We start from the raw sequence: 21,510 nt of genomic DNA, 5'->3' as shown, positions 1-21,510 counted from the left end.
TAGCTGGGTGCAGTGGCACTCTGTAATCCCAGAGGGTGAGGCAGGAGGATCACAGATTCAAGGCCAACCTCAGCAACTTAATAAGACCCTAAGCAACTTGCAAAACTCTGTCTCAATATAAAATATAAAAAGGGCTGGGAGTGTATGTAGCTCGGTGCTTAAGAGCCTTTGGGTTTAATCCCCAGTATCCATCCCTAAAAAAGTACCCATCCCTTGCTAGACTGACCTAACAAGGAGATGGGGGATGAGAAATTTGATCAGATATCAGGAGTGAGGATTCTCACTGACTTAGCAGGATTATTTGCTAAGACTGGGCTTGGAAGGCCACAGGGTAGATGTTGAGGCTGAAATCCATCTAAAAAGAGGCCTTGAAGGAGCCTGAAGAAAGCCTGGTCAATGGGAGTCTAGAGACAAGTCTGAGAGGAAGACTGAGAAGAGCAGCCATATGCAGAGCCTTGGTGGCCTTGGCAGGAGCTCTGAAGAGTCTGTTTTCATATAATCCTACTGAAATCACTCAATGTACACACAATTCCTCTGTATATCCACATATATTAATTATGTGGCCATAAAAAGAACAAGGGACCAGGGGGAAGATTAGTGGTAGAGCTAGCATGGTACCTGCCTAGTATGCACAAGGCCCTGAATTTGATCCCCAGCACTGCAAAAAAGAAAAAAATATATATTTTATATGATATGGACTGACTGCCAAGTTAAATTTTTAGGTGAAAAAAGAAAAGAGCGAGCATGTAAAGAAGGTTAGCCCTTGAATGAAAAGGAGGGGATAAAAACACACGTGTGCACATGTGGGTAAATGCACCTGCATGTGTGTGCACCTGGTGTGTGCATAGAATGTTCTAAAAGGATATACAAGAGCCGGTAATACTGATTGCCTGCAAGGAGAGGAACTGAGACGCAGAGCAAAGGTGAAAGGAACCCAATGCATACATTTTTGTACCTTTTGAATTCTGTACCATTTGCAAGTATTACTTAAAAATAATAATTAATATACAGAAAAATCTTTCTGAGATCATATACTTGCATCATAGCTTGCATTTTATTGATCATCTATTCAAATGCCAATAAAGATCTATCTCATTCTTTTTTTAAGTAATTTTTTAATTGTAGATGAACACAAAACCTTCATTTATTTATCTATTTATTTTTATTTTATTTTTATGTGGGGCTGAGGAACCCACTGCCTCACATGTGCTAGGCAAGCGCTCTGCCACGGAGCCCCAGCCCCAGCCCCATTTATCTCATTCTTTCAAATTGCCATATGCATTCCATTTTATAGACAAAGCAGCATCTAGCCAAACTGGTCTCAAAGTATGTATTAATGTAAAAAAAAAAAAAAAAAAACACCACAGGATGTGTCCCTGCACATTTGCATTTCCACTCAGGTTTCTCTAGCACAAATTCCTAGAAATGAAACGAGATACTTCCACTGCTCCAGGACACGCATGTCCAACCCGTCCATAGTGGCAAGTGCACGTGGCTGCACACAGTTTACACCGAGTGCTCCTCCCTGTGTGAGGGGACCCGGAATGGCAGGCACCAGGTCAGAGCTCACTCAGTGCCACGGAGAACACGGTGTGTGACCTCCCTTAGTGACTGTGCAGTGAGCTCAGCTGAGCCCTGATGATGGCAACTGTGACAGCCCCTAGAGCACTTCCAGAAGCGGCTTCTGATAAACATCCCCATGATCCTGGAGCCCCAACTCTTCCTTCATCTGCTGGGTGTGTGCAGAAGGTCCAGGGAGGACTCTGAGCCCTGGTGCAGCATTGGGTTGAGCAGAGAACTAGAGCGAGCACCTGTGAGGTACCTGGCCACCTTCTGAAGTCAGCCAGCACTTGCATTTCCTACAACCTTCTTCCCCAGTGAATGCAGCCTTGATCAACCTGTAAGCTGACTGTGCCACTTAGAGCAGGAAGTGAGAGCGCCGTGGCTGACCACAAGGCCCAGGACCCTCGCCCACCATACTCCTAGTCCACCACAACAGCTGCAGCCCACTTCCCACTCTGGCACCTGAAAAGAGCATGGTGACGGCCTCCTTCATGCGTTCTCAATGTTCCCTGAGCACCTGCTGTGTGCCAGTCACTATTCTAAATGCTGTGGATAAAACAGCAAGCAAATAAGAGAGAGTTCTGGCTTTGCAAAGCTCCCATTCTCATGGGGGAGACAATCGTTCAGCTGATCTACGAGAGCCTGAGATGGTGTGTGAGGCGAGGCTGAAGGGAAAGAGCCCAGGATGGAGTATCAGAAATGAGGGTTAATCCAGGTGGGGTGGTGCATGCCTGTAACCCGGGAGGCTGAGGCAGGAGGATCATGAGTTCAAAGCCAGCCTCAGCAACTTAGTGAAGCCCTAAGCAACTCAGCAAGACCCTGTCTCAAAATAAAAAAAATAAAAAGGGCTGGGGATGTGGCTCAGTGGTTAAGTGCTCTGGCTTCAGTCCCTGGTATCTTAAAAAAAAAAAATAAGGAATTTAAAGGAAAAGAAGTGAGGGTTAGAGGGTTGGGTGGGTGACTGTGGATGGCAAAAGGTGACATTTGTGCAAAGGCTTAGTGGTGATGTAGTTATCAGCACATTTATCTGGGAGAAGAGGGTTCCCAGCAGAACAATATGCAAAGGGCCAGAAGAGCCTGGAGTGTCCAAGAGCAGAGAAGAGGACAAGTGGCCAGGAGCTTGGAAGGACATGAGGGCAGACACGAGGAGGAGGACATCTGGCTGCACCGTGCTTTGGAGCCACTGAAGGGACTTTGGCTTTTGCCCTGAGTGAGATTTATGCCTTTGCACACTTCCAGACGGAGCAACAATATGTATTCTTACATCTTAAAAAGGAGGTCTCTGGCTATCGTGTGGAGGACAGTTATGGAGGTCAAGGTGAAGCAGAAACTGGGACATCAGGGAGGAGGCACACACAACTGTGATAGAAGCTCGTCCGGATTTGGTAACAGCACGATGGGAAGCAACTGGGCTTGAATATAATCTGGAGTCGGGAGGATTTCTTAATGCATTGGATAAGGAGTAGGAGAGAAAAAAGGGGGTCCAAGATACCGCTGAGGCCTTTGGCCTGAGAAGTTGGAAGAGTGGAACCACCTGACTCAGGGAAGACTGAGATGGAGCTGTTTTGCGAGCCACAGTAAAAGCTCAGCTGGGAACCCAGCACGACTGTGATGCTTTAAGACATTGAAATAGCACTGTTGGGTTGGCAGCTGACTTGTCGTGGTTTTACAGGGAAATCTGAGTGGAGAGTGGATTTCAGAGGTCCACTACCTTCCATAGTCACTTGCTGTTTTTCTCCTGAGCCATGCTTTGTGACTCACAGTATGAATAACACTTTGCAGCATCTTTCTGGATAAAGTGAAACAGTGTGCAACCTCAATACGCAGTAGTTGAGTTAGCAGTGTGTGACGGGATTAGCTGTTGTGCTCAGGACTGAGCAGTGCTACTCTGATTTTTAACATTACAAACACCATCTTGTTTGTAATCTTGTTTCCTTGAAAGAACTAGAAATATAGCTCAGTGGTGGAGCCCTTGTGTGAGGCCCCAGGTTCAATCTCCAGTATCACCAAAAAAAAAAAAAAAGTTCAACATCTTTGAGGACTTCATTACCAAGTAAATTAGTATCATAAAGATACTAGCTATTTAGAGTTTAGCTATTAAAAATCAGAATGCTAACAATATCCATTGCCAGACATCACTGGAAACAAAGACTAAGTGATTCTGTTGTCTTAGTGACAAATGGAAGGACACATACAATGGATTAGGAAAGTAAGCAGGCAAAGCAGTTCACACTACACGACTACAGATGACGTGGGATTGTGCTTGGTGGGAAAGAGTATGCAGAAGCATGTATGAAGGGTAGATCCCAAGAGTTCAGCATGAGATAGGCAAGTATTCCTAAATCAATCAGAAGTGGGGGGTTTCACCCTCAAAGACATCAATGTCCCATTGAAAATGGAAGCTGTTGAATTTGGGCACACCCCACCAACACGCCTGCACTCTCATACTGTTCTATGAAACAGTAAAATTACACTTTCTGATTTATTACAAAAAGATTCTCAGGGGATGAGCAAAAGGTTAAATTCTGAGAGCAGATGTGTTGGCCCCGTACAGTGTAAAGCCAAATCTGCGAGGTCTTACCAATGATCACGCTTCTCATGTTGAATCATGGAGGCAACAATGAAGGGTCCCCCTTGATCTTAGATTTGAAAAACGGGGTTTCAAATCATCTTCTAGGGTTCTATGAAAATTGTGATAATATATGGATAGAAACTAGACTTTGCCAACTTATCTGCATATTTGGCAGACAGTGCAAATGTAAATATTGGCAACTCATCCAGTATATAAGCATCTTACCATAGAAAAAGAAGAGATCTTGCTTGCCAAGTGTCCTGGATGCCTGTGAGCTGAGAGCCATGTGACCATCTTCTGTGATGCTGAGGACTCCACAATGTGCATTACGGTCCTCTTCCCATTTCCTCAAAATGTGCAGACACAGGGTCTGGGGACATAGCTTAGTTGGTAGAGTGCTTGTCTCGCATACACAAGGCCCTGGGTAATCCCCAGCACCACACACACAAAAAGGCAGTGCAGGGCTGGGGATGTGGCTCAAGCAGTAGCGTGCTCGCCTGGCATGCATAGGGCGCTGGGTTCGATCCTCAGCACCACATACAAATAAAATAAAGATGTTGTGTACACCGAAAACTAAAGAATAAATATTAAAAAATTTTCTCTCTCTAAAAAAAAAAAGCAGTGCAGACCCACTAATGGGATGTTTCTACTTCATCACGTAAAGTTCACCTGGACTTGCAGCTGAGCTCTCACCAAGCCCACACTATGCCGATTCCTGCGGTCAGTCCAGTGCAGTGACACCAAGCCAAACATCTCTCAAGGAAACATTGAACATACCACACAAAAGAAAAGGATGTCCTAAAGACTCAGGTAGTTTAAAGTATTCATGAGAAAGGAACATAAAAAGCCAAAAAATGTCTTACTGGATGGTAAACAGAAAGAAATGTCATTGCTATTTTTTAAATAAAGGTGACATCCACTTAGTACCACTGCATTTGTGTCCTTCCTCTCCCACGTCAGGCACTTCCATGCTCTAGACCAGCTTGCCTGGGCCTGGCTCCCGGGCCTGAGCTCTGCGGGCAGGGTCTCGGGGATGATCTGCATGCCCCCTTTTCCTCCCCACCATTGTGCTACTGGCAGCAGGGAAGGCCAAGGTGGGCCTTGGAACTGCCATTCACACGCTCCTGGAGTGGCTCCAGTGGCAACATCCAGGCCTCCAGGCTTGGAGCCTCAGGGGCGGCTCCCTCACTGTGCAAACCTGTCCATGTCCTTGGCATTTCTGCTGCTTCCTAATGTTTTCGGGAGTCCTGCTCCTTAGGCTAATGGACCTCACCCACCATGCAGCAGTAATCTGTGGCCCATCAGAGAAGAAAGAGATTCATTCATATTACTTGTGTGTGACCTTGTTTCATAAGTCATGACCTTATTGGCAAATTCTCATTGAATTAAAAAAAAAAAAAAAGGAGGTGTTGCAAACTCTGTCTTTAGGGACTTTGGAATAGGTTCAACATCCTAGCTAAGTGCAGTTGTGCAAGCCTGTGATCCCAGCTACTCAGGAGGCTGAGGTAGGAGGATGGCAAGTCTGAGGCCAGACTGGGCAATTTGGTAAGACTCTGTCTCAAAATTTAAAAATAATTTTTTTTCTTGAAAGGACTAGAAATATAGCTCAGTGGTGGAGCGCTTGTGTGAGGCCCCAGGTACAATCTCCAGTATCACCAAAAAAAAAAAAAAAAAAAAAAAAAAGAATAAGTTCAACATCTTTGAGGACCTCATTACCAAGTAAGTTAGTATCATAAAGCAATCAGAATCAAACATGAGGAACTCCTCCAGCCAGGTATGGATGCATCTTGGATGGATGCATCTTGGCTGGGTTTTGAAAATGGTAATTTAAAAAATTTATCAATGTCTGGATCTCGCCCCAAGTTTCTTATTTAATTAGTCCAAGTATGGCCTGGGCATCAGGACTTTTTCAAGCAACACACTTTATGATTGAAGGCAGCACACTTTCTTTCAAGATTATTAAGTTCCTTACAGGATCTGCTTTTAACCTTGCACACATTCTGCTTGAAGGTTTTTCATGGCACCAACTGTTTACCCAAAGAAGGTTAAGTACTGACTGAAATGTTATCATTATTGTAGTGATTATGGTTTTCAACAAAGTCAGAATGTTCCATAGCAAGCACAAAATCATCCATTATAGCTGGAAAGCTCTCAAAGGTAAAATGGAGACCCTGGGAGATGCACCCCACTTCCTGCTAACATCTCCCACCTCCTCATACCCACAGTGACTAGCACACTCGGTCTCCTCAGAATCCTGAAGGTCACCAGCTCCCTCCAGCACTGCAGCACCTGCACACGGCCCCCCACACTGCCTCAGGCCCCCTCCACTCTTCCCAGAATTCTCCACCTTCCACACTCATTACTTCCCAGAATTCTCCACCTTCCACACCCATTGCTTGGGTGGGCGAAGCCATGTTTTATGGAGTGAGGCATTTTGAAAGATTCCCTGTTATGACAACACCCCCAGCAAAGTGGCTATGCTGGGAGGCGGGTGATGGCAGAAAAGATGGTACAATGGTGGTGGCTGCTGCTGAGGCAGCTACACGAGGCTGTGCAATGGCTGCTGTGGCAATGGGCGGCCAGGAGGTGGCAGCTGAAGTGAACCCAGGAGGTGGCAGCAGCTGAGGCAGCTGCTCTTTGCCACAGAGATTCCTCTCCACCAGCGCCCACTCTGCCTGTGGCCAGCAGGAAGTGGCAGGGGGGAACAACAGCCCCCAGATAGCCCTAGACCACATGGCTGGTGGTGGTTGGTGCGTGAGTACCCTCAAGCCTTCCTGGAGAATCAGGCTCTCCACTGCTTCCCAGAGTCCCCCAGAGAACTGTGGCCCACGGTGGTCATCTGCTCGATGATGCTGCGTCCCCGTCCCTGTCTCACTTCCCACTGCCCTGCCAGTGCTGTCTGGGATCACCTCCCCAATCCCTGTCTCAGGATTTCAAGCTACGACAGTGCATCCTGAGCTGAGGACTGTGACTCAGGCACATATGGCACATTAGCAAAAGCTGAACACATGCCAAGCCTCAAGGCCTCAACAAATGTCAGAAGAGGGAAATCATATAAAATGTGTTCCCAAACCAACTGCAAGTAGGCAAGAGAGCTAGAAAAATCTCCATGTTTAGAAATTAAGAAATACAATTCTAAACTTCTAAACAATCTGATATCAATGAAGAAATCAAAATAGAAAGCTGTGCTTTGTCAGTAATTTAGTGCATATATTAGAAAAGAGAAAGCCTGAAAACCAGTAAGCTAAACCTTCATTTCAATATGCAGGAAAAAGCCAGGTGTGGTAACACACAGCTGAAATCCTAGCAACTCCAGAGGCTGAAGCAGGAGGACTGCAAATTCAAGACCAGTTTCAGCAATTTAGTGAGGCCTTGTCTCAAAATAAAAATAAAAAGGGGTGGGAATGCAGCTCAGTGGTAAAGTGCTCCTGTGTTCAATCCCCAGGACCAAAAAAAGGAAAAAGAAAACTAAAAGCAAGGAAAGAAGATAAGAAAATTGATTCAATTAAAAACAAAAATACAGCTGGGTATAATGATGCATGCCTGTAATCCCAGCAACCCTAGAGGCCAAGGCAGGAGGATCTCCAAGTTCAAGGCCAGCCTGGGTAACTTAGTGAGATTGTTTCAAAATAAAAAGGACTGGGGATGTAGCTCAGACATACTGAAAAGTCAATCTTTTCAAATAAATCCTATAAAAGATCACTGGTAAACTCCTGTCCAGACTGACCAAGAAAAGAAAAAGATACAAATAACCAGTGTCAGGAAGAAAATGGGGCTGGGCATGGAGGCGCACACCTGTGTGCTCAGGAGGCTGAGGCAGGAGGGTCGCAAGTTTAAAGCCAACCTTGGCAACCGTGAGGTGCTAAGCAACTCATCTCTAAATAAAATACAAAATAGGGCTGGGGATGTGGCTCAGTGGTTGAATGTCCCTGAGTTCAATCCCTGGTACCAAAAGAGAGAGGGGGTGGGGGGAGAAAGAAACAGGCAATGTAAGAAATTCCTAGAAAAGTATAACTTACCAAAACAACCACAAAAATAGAAACTGAAGTTTGTATGCTTGTTTAAACATGGGTACAAACTCTGCAGACAGATGCCATCAGGAGTGGCCTCACAACTGCTTTGACCAAGAGTGTGGTAAAAGTGGTATCTTTGAGGCGCCCAGGCCGGCCAGTATCATGGTGGCCTGTTCACATGTGCAGAGCTTCAGGTGCGACTGTGCAGGCTGCAACCCCCGTCCCCGGGGCCAAGCCAGCTGGTGCACCCCAGCTCCAGTGGGCCCTCCTGGACCCAGGAGCGCACCCTGGTTACAGTGAAGCCAGATGGGCACAGCGGCTGCTCATCGAGCTGTGATCCAGCGCCTTGAGAGGTGGGGCTTCAAGCTGGTTGTCACAAGACGCTGAAGGCCCTGAGGGTCCTTGCTGAACGCTACCAGGACCTACAGAGGAAGCCCTTTCACCCAGTCCTCATCAGCAACATGTGCTCTGTGCCCAAGGTGGCCACGGTCTGGGAAGGGTACAATGTGGTCCGGACCTCAAGGGCCATGACAGGCACAGTGATTCCACTAAGGCTGCCCCTGGGACCCTCCGGGGGGACTGCAGCATCCTCATCAGCAGAAACATCATCCACCATCATCCACGCCAGTGACCCAGTGGAAGGGACCCAGAGGGATCCAGCTGTGTTCCAAAGCAGTGAGCTGGTGAACTGGGCAGATGGGGGCCATTACAGCAGCAGCTGCCCAGCTAAGGGCTTGTGCTGCCCTCAGTGCCCAGCAACCACCAGGACCAACTACTTTGGTCAACAACTCAAGCCACACCATCCTGCCTCCCCAAAAGCACTTTTTTGTTCACTTTCTGCCCCAACCCAACTCAAGGGAGTTTGAGGCCCAACTTTATGTGCCTTTCTGAATCCTAAGTTAGCACAAGACTGGACCAAATCCTTCTGGAACAAAGTGCCAGACAACCTCTGGGCATCTTCAGAGGTGACACATTAAAATCCACTGCTAATTGAAAAAAAAAACAGAACATGTAATGTCTTTGAGGTTTCCATTTCACTCTTTTGGACCCCGGAGACCACCATACAAGGAGATTGGCCCAGCTTACTGAAAGAGAGGCCAAATGGAAGAGATATTCTGAAAGGTAGCCTTGATCTCCATTTTGTTTGTTCTCATCACATTTCTTTTAGGTTGTGCGAAGCAAACCCCACTGAAGTCCATTCAAGCAAGTTGGGCTGAAAACATCCACAGAAATCTGAGGCCTCTGGCCATGGCCTGGGGAAATCAGAGCTGGGAGAGAGCCACCAGGACTTAGGCAGTACTTCAGGACCCCCAGGGACTGATCACTCTCCAGGGCCTGGGTCTTCTGCTCAGCAACAGGCATCCTATGGTTCCTGCAACCTTGACTGTGCAGGACTTCCACCCTGGCTCCTAAGCCAATGAATAGGTTCCCTTGTCTTGGAGATTAACCCTCAGGAAAGACTCCCAAGGGCCAGACTCACTTTTCTAAACCAGAGCACAAGTCTTAGGTTTCAAACGGCCAATTATTCCAATTCCAGAGGTCTTAAGTCTGTTCCAGGGAGCAGCAACTTGTCTGAAAAGCAAAACTTGGCTGAGGCCATGGCATTGTTAAACCCAAACTCTGGAGACCAAAGGATCTCTGAAATAAAAGGGTTTACTGAGTCATTAAGATGCTATCCAGTAAAAGAAAGCATCAGGTCCTGGGACATTTTCCCCAGTGGTCAGCTGCAGGGTTAGGTAGCAGGTGAAAACATCTACGGAGCAAGAGCTAAGGGCATTTTTCATAAATGTTGGGAAAGGAAGGCACTGTGACCCACATCGCCATAGTTAAGAGAAGCAGGACAACACAAAGAGATGCGGGCAGCAGCTCTGTGATAGCAGGGCAGTCCTTAAGAAGTCACTGTTACTTCTGGGTTAGTTGATGTCAAGGGTCTAGAAAGTTCATATGTAAACAGTTACCAGTGGGTGGTCTGCCAACATGCGATGGCATTTAAGGTTCTAATATACATTCAAGAATGTAACCGATCATTTGTTCTTTTCAGCTTGTAACTGAATAAGTTCCCTCTGTCCTCTGGTCCTTTATAATTAACACTGGGGACATTTGGAATGTCTCTTGTGGGCATGCTCAGCTCAGTGCTCAGCCAGTGCTCTGTGCTCTCTCCCTGCACCCTTCCCTCCTGCTCTCAACCTGCCCCCACTCAGAGCCTGTGCTCAGGCACTAGGAAGCTGGTACCTGCCAGAGCCACTCAGCATCTCATCTGATCTCTCACCCTCTGCCACACTCTTCTGATGGCAGGAGCACACCTGGCCTTCACAGAACAAAGCAGAAGTGCCAGAGGGTTATCATCGCCCATGAAAACAGTACTGGAGGAGAATGGAGGGGAAAACCCTGAACTGAAACAGATTTCCGTGCAGGCATGTTTGTCGGGAGGAACCAGCTACCATTGCATGACTATAAAGCTCTAATAGTTGAACAGCCCTGTGGGGCAGATGGAGAGTTGGTGGGTAACTGAGGTAAGTTCTATGCAGTCCCTCAGACACCCCCAGTGGAAGAGCCGATTTCCCAGAGATAACTATCCTGATAATGCACAATTTATTGGTGCATCATCCACTCCCTACCAGTTTCTGGATTCAAATTGCAAATACACGATTTGCACTTGTTCTCCCACTGGGCAAACCAAGGCAGAAGTCCAGTACCATGGCCTTCTAGGCCACATCCTTCCAGGCAGCTGTTCAACAGTAAGGCCAGCATTTCGTCTCCTTCCCCCAAAACCCGTGTCTACTGCTCACTTGGTTCTAAATTCAGCAAAGAAGGAGGTGTGGTATTTACTGCCCACCAAGCAAGCTTCTAGAAAACACAATAAATATTTGGTGAGTGCTAGAGTGGAGGGAGAAAGGGGCTCTCCTCACAGGCATGCAGCAGGCAACAGGAAGGAGCACCTTCTCCTCCCTGGCTCTTCCTAGTCAGACCACATGACGTTGGGGGATGTACAACCAGAGTTTCTGCCCAGCCATCGCTCAACGTCCCCACACCCCCAGGTGCTAAAGGCAGCAATCAGGTCATTGCACAGTCTTTATTTATTGAAGTCCTGATGTCCAGGAAGCCAGGTCTGCAGCCCGGGCCCTAAGACTCCAAATGGCCACTTTGCAGGGGGTAGGGATATCAAGGGGCCAGTCACTTATATCCAGTTCTCCTGCAGTCAACCAGGTTCTCAGGAGGCAGGAAGCGGCTGTGCCTGTGGAGAGAACACCAGCATCTGTTGGGACCTCCTCTGGGCCTGGGCTGGGGCCCACTGCTAGGGAGACTCTCTAGACACAGCAGAGGCTGCCTGTACCGTCCCAGGCTGGAGGAAAAGGGTGCCAGGCAATGACCTTAGTCACTTGCCACCAAGAACAAGTCAGCCCTGGCATGGAGTCATAAGGAAAGTACCATTTGGCTGTATTTTGGGCATTTTTTGGTACTGGGGACCCAGCAGGCAGAAATCTCTGATTCTGGGAGCTTCTATTCGAGTAAGAAGGGACAAAGAGCAAATGAACAAAACTATGTCAATTGGTGAGTAATTCTTTGTGTGTAGACTAGAGAACAAAGGAGGCCTGAATCTTACTGCCCCCAACTAGGGAGGAAGAGCTGGAAGGGGGAGGACAGTGGGAAATAACTGGGTATTAATTACAGAGTGGAGAACCATAAAGTTTTTCTGTTGTTGTTTTGGGCACTGGGGATCAAATTCAGGAGCACTTAACCCAATAAGCCACACCTCCAGCCCTTTTTTATTTTTTACTTTGAGACAGGGTCTCATTAAGTTGCTTAGATCCTCGCTAACCTCAGCCTCCCAAGAAGGTGGGATTATAGGCATGTGCCACCACACCTGGCTGGGGAGCCATAAAGTTTTAAAGAAGAGACATTGATCTAATTTCCATTTTTACAAGTTCTTCTGGCTACCAGAGAAGAGAGACTGTGAGGTCAGGAATGGCCACAGGGAGAGGTTGGGTGCCTGTCCAGGAAAGGAAGGAGCAACTGGCCTTAAAATGGGAGAAAGAGGTCTTTCCAATTCAATGCCCAAAACATTTGGAAGAAAGAAATGCTCCTAATAACAATGACTTGAGAAACCATGTGGACAGTATATGGTCATTACAAAACATTTTCTGGGGAAATCAAAAGTCCTTCCAGTTGGTTTCTACTCCTGGGATTGAGAGGTTCACTTATTCCTATTCTACAGAAAGAATCAATGACTACCATTCTGATTCAAAGGGCATCTTCTTAGCATTTAGTCAAGAACTCCCTGAAGCAGGAGATACAAGGACAGCTTTAGGGTGTGATCCATGATAGAGGGGGCCCATGGACCTTGAGCCTGGGCACAAGCATGAGGCACCAGAGGAGGTTCTCTAAAAGAAGTATCATATAAGCTGGAATAAGAATTTGCCAGTAGATGAGTTAAGAAGGGCAATCCGAAAGCAGAGGGAACCAGCTGGACAAAAGCATGAGACACATGCATTTAAGTAACCGCATGTTCACTGGGGTTAGAACACTTAGCTTGAGGAGAAAAGTGGGGAGAGATAGGGATCAGAGGTCATATGGGCTCCAGGTTGTGCTGGAATTGAGAGCTAGCCTGCTGGAAATAAAATCCACGGAAAGATTACTAAGTAGAAGCAGAACATGGTCCGATTTCCTCTGAGATCATTCTGAGGCCATCACAGAGAAAGAACTGAAAAGGTTCAGATGGAGGCCCAGAAGGTGGTCTGGTGGTACAGACAGAAGGTTGGGCTGCAGGGACCAAGAGAAGGCACAGGAGTGAGTGTTCAGAGGAGGCCAATGAAAGATGGGTCTTTTCCTTTTGGAGCTCACAGAACAGTGGGAGAACCAGTGAAGACGACAGAAGTATTTCTCATTCTTTTTTCCTACTACTACCATACAAAGACCTTTTTAGACATTTTTCTAAATGCCCCATCAATAAAATTTTAATCTCTCAGATATGCTGTGTATCTATTTATGTACTGAATGCATAAATCTATTTACCCACTTCACGCCCTCTGCCGTACAGCTGAGGAACAGGGAAGGAAGAATGAGTGAGGGAGGAGGCAGGGAACCCAGCAAGGACCTGGGACTTTGTTCCCACTGTGAATGGGAAGTTACTGCAGTTTAAGCACAAGTGCAATGTGACTAGATTCCAGGCCACTGTGTGGAGGCACAAGAGAAGAGACTCAGGGAAACAAAGGAGATGGCAAGAATGGGTGCCCTGGCAAAGGAGGGGTGGGAAGGTGGTTGGACTAAAATAGGGGCTGGAGGGGGGGCAGGAGGTGACCCCTTTCTGGATTCTGGATGCCTAGGGAAGGCACGTGTGGGAGTTCGGTGGACTGAGGACTTGAATCTTCACCTTGAACAACTAAAAAGATGAGGGGGTAGATGCTGATTAACAAGCCTCCTTTACCTCTACAGCTGTGGGCGAGTGTGGTGGCTGCACCTGCTCAGCACACTGCAGGAAGCGGCGCACGTGTTCCGCACAATTGCCGACAGCTGCCTCATTCTGCCGAAGACACTCTTCGAAGGCCTCAAAAGGCTCAGCACAGGCCTGGCGGATCTGGCGGATGATTGGACTGGGGGAGGCAGGGCGTTTCAGACTCCAGAACACTCCTGCTCCGCTCCCCACCCACCCAGCCCCCAGTGCCACATACTTGCCCACACTCACTGGGAGGATGTGCACCGAGCAATGCTCATCTTAAGGTGGTGGCAGTCTCGCTGCCATGACTCAGGCTTGGCTGCCACACACTGGCCATACTGCTCCAGCTCCCGGCCACAGTAGCGAGCAGTGACCTCCAGGGCCGCCTGCCTGTGGGACAGGGTAGGCTGATGATAATTTCAGACAGCAAGCAAGAAAGGGAATTCTGATCTGGTTCTGGGGGAAGACTAGGGATCCTGGACAGATGTGGGGATATTAAGGCTTCTGGGATGGGGACAGGAAAGGGCAGAGGTGAGGCGAGAGCCCTAGGGGTTGTGGAACACAGTGAGAACTTCTGGGGAGATAGTGGAAGTCCTAAAACAAAGTCTGGTTATACTGCACCAGGCCTTTGGCATCTTGGAAAGAAGGATTTTGGAGTTCAGGAGGTCCCCAGTAGGACTGGAGATCATGTAGAGAAGGCTTGGACCTCAGAAGTGCGACCCAGATTTGTAGGGGGAGAGCTTGGGAGACTTAAATGGGTTTGAAGGTCCAGGACGTTGGGTCTCAGGTCCTAGGGAAAGGTCTCTTGGTCAGAAAGTTTCAGGGATGAGACCTAGGCCCTGTGGTGGGCTGGGGGTGCTGGGATGGGGATCAGGGTCCTAGGCATGACCTGGAAGCCCTGGTGAGTTGGAGGCTCTGGGTAGATTGAGTACTACGCCAGAGATGCTCGGAGTTGCGGGGACACGGTCTGGGAACGCAGGGAACAAGTCTGGGCCCCACACAGGTCTGGGGTCCTGGGCAGAGCGGAGAGCTCAAAAGCTGAGGTCTGGGGCCCAGGGATAGGGCTCTAAGGCCGGACGCCGGAGCCTCGGGGCCTGGAGCCAGGACCCAGCTGCCCGCGGCCAGTACGAGGCATCCCGGCGGGACATGAACGCCGGGGGCGGGGCCTGGCACGCGGGGCGGGGCTTGCGACGGCGCCGGGCCCCGAGGCCGTTCTCCAAGAAGCAGGGGCGGCCAGTCCTTCTTCCTGAGGTCCTGGGCTAGGTCCAGGTCACTGGGAAGAGAAGGGTAGCGGCAGCAAACTCGGGGCAGGCTTCCCCGCTACTCACATCTCGAGGCAGGTGCCGGCGTAGGATCAGTCAGGATGGAGCGCCCCGCCCCTTCCGGTGCCTGGTTGTCATGGCGGCGCCCTGCCTACCTCTCGCAGCCTCGCTTTTCCGGTCGCAGAGAGGAGGAGCAGCCCGTTTCGTTTAGCCTCGACCCATCATGGCGGCGCCCGCCCTTTCCTTCCGGCCCCAGCCTGTCATGGCGGCGCCCGATGCATCCGCTTCCGGTCCAGCGGGCGGTAAGACTTCGTCCTTCTTTACTTCCGTCCCGCCATGGCTGCGCCAGGGATCGCCGGAAGTAGCCTGTCAGAAGTCCTGCGGGGCCTTGGTCTCAAGCGAGAGCGGAATATGGTGTGGCTGAGCGGCGGCCTCGCACGCTCCACCTCTCTTGACTGGGGCTAGTGGCGAGCGGCGGCTGCTTGGCGGTCCCTCCACACGCTGCGCCATGGCCGCCACTTGCGGGGTTCGGGAATTCTGAGCCGCCACCATGGCCTGGACATGTGCTTGCTGTCCTCTAGCGCATCCTGTGCCAGTGCTGCGACCTGGAGGAGGGCGGTCACGGCCGCCGCAACTGCTCAGCCTAGGTGCCCACGCAGTCCTCCCCTAGCCCTGGGCGGAGGCTCTGGGGGGACGTGTGGACGTCTAGCCTGGTTTCCCTTTTCCCCTCCTTCCTCGGCTGCCTCCAAGTGCCAGGTGAGACATGGCGTGCTTTCCCTACTTAGGAAGCTGGATATCCTCGATGGGAGAACTGAGCATCTGTCCTGCCATCTGGTATGCAGGACTTCCTTCCAAAACTCCAGCCCAAATGAGCAGAAAATGCAGTTAATCATCGCGTTTAAGATGAACAAGAGCTGTTTGTGGGCGACAACCACCTGGAATGTCAGTATGTTGCTCTGTGAAGTAGGAGTGATGACAGTGACCTCCTTCACAGAGTGCACAGGGCGGTTCTCAGATCCTGGGGCCTCATGAGCCCTAAGTGACAGCTGTTACAGAGGCTGAACCCATGAGCTGCCCTGGGAGGCAGTTGACATCTGATGGCTGCTCCACTGGCCATATATCTGCTTCAGATGACAGAAGTAGGTTTGAAGCCATGAGCGATGGAAAAGGTTTACACCCAGAACCTCCTCTGTTCTTCCCATCTGAAGACTTCCACGCTTATATTTGGTGAGAGAAGGGAGGAAGAAAACCGCAGCAAGGGCTGCGGGAAGACAGAAGACTGGCTTCAGCTGCGAACTGAATCCTTACATTTTTTCTTTTCTGGGAGAATGAGATCTTTAATCAATCCCAAGCTTCTCCTCCCGTCTTATCCCAACGTCTAGGCAATGTGTTTCCCAAGGAAGGGGCTCAAACACCTAGGTTTGGACCAAGTAGCTGTAATGAAGATTCAAGCCTGGGATACCCCTCTTGGGAAGTGTGACCCCCAGACTTCTAGTTGCTTTTTGACTGGTAGCTCAAGAATAAAACTGAGTTCTCTAGGGATCAAATAAATGTAAGAGGGAGCTAAGTGACCATGGGGTTTGGAGTGAAGCAAATCGGAGTTTAAATGGGAGATCTCAGATGGAGTTTTCTGCATTCTGGGTTTCTCCCAACAGCTGCTTTGGGATGCCCACACAGGGTGCTGTCTCCTTAAGAGCCTCCAGGGAGGCTTGCAGAAACTGGTCTCAAAGAGGGGGCATTTTCATCATGTCTCTGCCTTTCCTCAAAAGGATACAGTTGTTTCAAACAGAACCTTGTTGCACCACTTAGGAAGGAAAAAGGCATGAGAAAAGTGATTTCAGACCAGATTTCAGAAATTTAGTAATATGCTTTCTCTTTTCTTGTCTCGTCAAACACAAGGGAGATTCCACTTCAAGTTTTGAAAAGTTTTATTCTACCAGCAATTAAAATTTGCTCTTTATGATTCTGCTTCCAGTATGGAAGTATGTCACTTGTCTCTGCCAGTCTCTTTGATCTCAGCCATTTCCTTTCTCTTCTCATCCTGTCAGTTTTGACCTGAACATCTTTGAGTGTTATCATCCTTATTGCAAAATTGAAATGTCTGTGAGAAAAATACTCTCAAGACTTCTAGTTCTCCCCACCCCATCCATTTTTTATTGTTTTGGAGAAAAAAGGTAGTAGTGGTAGACTACTTTTCTTTTGTCCTAAAAAGGGATGAAGTTGGGGCTGAGGTTGTGGCTCAATGGTAGCGTGCTCACCTAGCACACATGAGGCACTGGGTTCGATCCTCAGCACCACATAGAAATGAAATAAAGATTGTGTCAACTAAAAAATAAATATTAAAAAAAAAATGAATGAAGTAGTGGCCAGCAGAGACCTCAAGTTATTTTGTTCTGAATCAGAATACAGGTAACCCAAAGCCCTCCAGATCTGTACTGAGGGAAAATTTAAGTTCTATCAAGTACTCTATCTCTTTTTAAAAAATGTATGTTTATCACACAAAGTAATTTTCAACAAACACTGTACTTTGTGTGGTTTAAGGTCTTGATTACCATGTTTTTGAGAACTGAATTTCTTCAAATGCACTGCTTCACCATTCCTTGTTAGATTACACACACACATACTTGAAGAACCAATTTGCTTTTCCCTCGTGCATGAGAGTAAAAGGAATTGGGTTAATCTCCCAACATAATCAACTAAAACCTGGGCAGGACATGAGACAACAAGAGTTCAGATGTTGAAAACAAGCTTTGCGGCAGTGTTCTCCGAGGGAGTGGGACAAATGAGCGGACACTAGTAGCCCAGCTTATGTCTGCAGTTTCCAGGCCACTCAGCACAGGGAGGAGGAGCTACACATATCCCAGTGACTCCTTGTATTCAAAGACTAGGCCTTGCAGGAGCTAGCAGCTAGAGTTCACAGGCAGGGTGCAGGACTGCACAGATCTGCAGAGGCTTTCCCAAGTCTTCAGCTCCCGGTGTGCCTGTGAACACACTCCTGGAGGCCACGGAGAGATCCACCAAGACACAGGCAGAGTCCCTGGAGCTCCTGATTGCCCAGGTTCCCACAGCCTTAGTGGACTCACTGCCCCTGTGTCTTCAGGCATTTCTTCTGCAGTGGGCAAAATCAGCCCTAAAGACCGCTCTGGTCTCAGCTAAGGAAGCTTAAAAACATTGAAGCCTTTTTATTTATTTATTTGGTACTGGGGGTTGAAAACAAGGGGTGTTTAACCACTGAGCCACATCCCCAGCTCTTTTTTGAGACAGAGTCTAAATTACTTAAGTTGCTGAGGCTGGCCTTGAGCTCGTGACCCTCCTGCCTCAGCCTCCTGAGTCACTGGCATTACAGGCATACATCAGCACATTGAAGCCATTTATGTGAAGGAAGATATTAGATGGAAATCTAGTATAAAGAACTCCAGGGGGCTGGGGATGTGGCTCAAGCAGTAGCGTGCTTGCCTGGCAAGCACCACATACCCCACATACAAAGATGTTGTGTCCACCGAAAACTAAAAATAAATATTAAAAAATTATCTCTCTCTTTAAAAAAAAAAAATCTCCAGGTATGACCAAAAGGGCGCTAGATGTTCTTATAAATCTCTTTGGAATTGCTTATGGCAAGAGGAGTACTACATTGTGGTGTTCATGTTTTTGTGAAAGGTATGACAAACGAGGCACAAAGGCCAAGTGATGGGCAAGGGCGTGCTGTTGAAAATCTCTCACACTAAGTGACGTATTTATGAAAGCATGATAAATCTAAAGATGAAGACTAGAAACTTTATTACTTGTTTGTGGTACTGGAGATTGAACCCAGGAGTGCTTCACCACTGAGTTACATCCCAAAATCGTTTTTTTTTTTTTTTTTTTTGAGGGGGCGTGTTGCTATGGATTGAACTCAGGGGCACTTGACCACTGAGCCACATCCCCAGTCCTATTTTGTATTTTATTTAGAGACAAGGTCTCACTGAGTTACTTAGCACCTCACTTTTGCTGAGGCTGGCTTTGAACTTGCCATCCTCCTGCCTCAGCCTCCCAAAACGTTGGGATTACACACAGGCACCACTGTGCCTGGCCCAAACCTTTTAATTTTGAGACAGTGTCTCACTAAGTTCCCTAGGCTGACCTCAAACTTGCAATCCTCCTATGTCAACCTCCCCAGCTGCTGGGATTACAGGCAGTGCCATGGCACATGACGCTAGAAAACTTTAAAGGAAACGCAAAATGTAGAGGTAGGATTAGTAAGCCAGCAAAGGAAATATAAAATTAACCACCCCCAAATTAACTAACCCCACACAAATATCTCCCACTGGTTTTCTTTTTTTAAAACATAAGAGCAAAACTAATTCAATGGAGGAAGTAGAGTCTTCAAATATGGTGCTGGAGCAACCAGAATCTATAGGCGAATGTCCACTCCAGAATCTTTATGTAACCCCACATTTTATACAAGAATTAGCTCTAAATGGATCAATTTAAATGTAAAGCATAAGACTAGAAAATCTTTGAAAATAATATGAGAAAATCTTTGCACTGAGTGGAGTGTCCTTGGATAGGATACTGGAAACATTATCCACCGAAAACAACAGAGTAAACTAGGACTCATTGAAATTACAACTCTTGCTCTGCAAGACCCATGGAAAGGATGAAAAGACAAGCTGGGAGAAAACACCTGCAAAACGCTAGTGCAACCAAGGCTTTAGATCCAGAATGCAATCAAGACTCGGCAGTAAGAAGTCAAATAGAAACTGAGCCACATCCGGAAGAGCTACTTGGAAGCCTGAGGCAGGAGGATCACAAATTCCAGGTAAGCAATTCTCAAAAAGGGCTGAGGATATTAGCTCAGTGGTTGAGCACCCCTGGATTCAATCCTCAGTACCACAAAAACTCATGAACAGATATTTCACTGAGGATTTATAAATGGTAGATAAACACATGAAAGGATGTTCATTTAGAGAAATGCAAATTAAAACCATGAATATCACTACTTACTTATCAAAATGGTTAAAATAAAACATAGTAACACCACTAAATGCTGGTCAAGATGCAGAAAACATGGCCCACTCACACACTGCAAGTGGAAATATAAAAGGGTATGACTACTCTGGAAAGTTTGGTGGTCTTATAAAACTCAGCAATTGCACTGTTGAAAACTTGTCCCAGGGAAATGAAAACCTACAACTATACAAAAACCTGTACTTGATTGTTTAGGGCAGCTTTCCTGTTAGTGCCCCAAATCAGATATGACTAATATATCCTTTGAGGTTGATGGTTAAACTGGTATATCCACACTGTGGAGTACTATGTAGCAATAATAAAAGGAATTAACTATGAAAACATTCGACAACTTGGGTGGATCTCAAGGGAACCCTTGTGAATAAAAAGGGCCAATCTAACTGTGTGATCTAAGTTACAATATTCTTGAAATAAAATTATAGAGATGGAGAACAGATTAAGAGACAGAGGATAGGGAGGGCTACAGAGAAATAAGCATGACAGAGATTTGTGGTAATGGAACAGTTCGGTATCTCAATTATAGTGTTTACACCAATCTACACAGATGATAAACTTAGATAGGACTATTCACACAATGCAAATGAATGCATATAAAACTGGTGAAATCTGAATACGCTCTGTGGACTGACCCAATGTTGTTTTCTTAGCTGTGAATCTACAATTTAAAAATTAAAAGCCAACAATTTTTTTCAAAAATATTTTTTTTTAGTCTGCTAAAAAATAGACTTCTACAACAGATCTCAGCTAGGGAGTGTGAGGAAGAGACTGGAACGGGGGTAAGTTTATACTTGAGATTCTACTATGGTAAGGCAAGGTATCAACCAACAGATCCAAGATGTTTTTCCTTATTCTTTTCAGGTTCCTGAAGCAGAGCCAGGATATATCTTGAAAGGTTAGGTTTTTTTTTTTAGTCTAGTTCTAGCTCCCTTATAACATGTCAAATACCTAAAGCGAGACTTTAGATATTTGACATGTTATAAGGGAGCTAGAACTAGACTAGAACTATCGTAGGGAAGCTTTTACCATCAAAATATCTTACACAAGTACATGCAAGGTTATCTACTGCCAACACTGTAAGAGTCAAAACATGGAACCACCCATCAACAGGAGACAGTACAGCCATACAAAAACAACAACAACAACAAAAAAAAACCCCACACTGTACAAACTGACAGGAAAGGGGCTGGATTATAGCTTAGTGGTAGAGCACTAGCCTACATGTGTGAAGCACTGCATTTGATTCTCAGCACCATATATAAATAAATAAAAAGTGAAGGTCCATCAACAACTAAAAAAAAAAAAAATTTAAAAAAACTAAAAAAAAAAAATTTAAAAAAACTAAAAAAAAAAAATTTAAAAAAACTGATGGGGGGCTGGGGATGTGGCTCAAGCGGTAGCGTACTTGCCTGGCATGCACGCGGCACTGGGTTTGATCCTTAGCACCACATAAAAATAAAAAAAGATGTTGTGTCCACCAAAAACTAAAAAATAAATATTAAAAAAAAATTGATAGGAAGGCAGCTCAATGTATAATGCAGAAAAAGCCAAGCACAAACTAAATACAGATTGGATTTCAGAGACGTATGAAAAAAAGAATGTAAATTATCAATTAATTTTAATATTCTTTACATGTTATGACATTTTGGCTATATATTTCAT

General features: G+C 46.8%; 1 protein-coding gene across 1 annotated transcript; it reads right to left on the bottom strand.

Moving 5' to 3' along the window:
* Nucleotides 1–11,202: 11,202 nt before the first annotated feature.
* Nucleotides 11,203–15,059, bottom strand: Chchd5 (coiled-coil-helix-coiled-coil-helix domain containing 5). The gene is made up of 4 exons (XM_046462863.2): nucleotides 14,911–15,059; nucleotides 13,832–13,972; nucleotides 13,574–13,739; nucleotides 11,203–11,383 (listed from the first exon to the last, which is right to left on the bottom strand). Coding segments are annotated over exons 1-4 (333 nt in total). The 5' UTR covers nucleotides 14,913–15,059; the 3' UTR covers nucleotides 11,203–11,359.
* Between the last annotated feature and the right edge of the window lie 6,451 nt (nucleotides 15,060–21,510).

The sequence above is a fragment of the Marmota monax genome, unplaced genomic scaffold (assembly GCF_021218885.2).
Source record: "Marmota monax isolate L192 unplaced genomic scaffold, Marmota_monax_Labrador192_F-V1.1 WCK01_AAM20220418_F8-fsc00245, whole genome shotgun sequence".
Taxonomy (NCBI): Eukaryota; Metazoa; Chordata; class Mammalia; order Rodentia; family Sciuridae; genus Marmota; species Marmota monax.
The sequence above is the reverse complement of the archived record's forward strand: the minus strand, read 5'-3'. Positions and strand labels throughout refer to the sequence as shown.

What these genes read in the sequence shown, in the direction of transcription:
- Chchd5 (XM_046462863.2), bottom strand. An exon ending in GCTCGGTGCACATCCTCCCA is followed by an intron (nt 13,740 to 13,831) that starts GTGAGTGTGGGC and finishes TGCCTCCCCCAG; the next exon opens with TCCAATCATCCGCCAGATCC. An exon ending in ACTCGCCCACAGCTGTAGAG is followed by an intron (nt 11,384 to 13,573) that starts GTAAAGGAGGCT and finishes TTCTCTCCACAG; the next exon opens with GCACAGCCGCTTCCTGCCTC.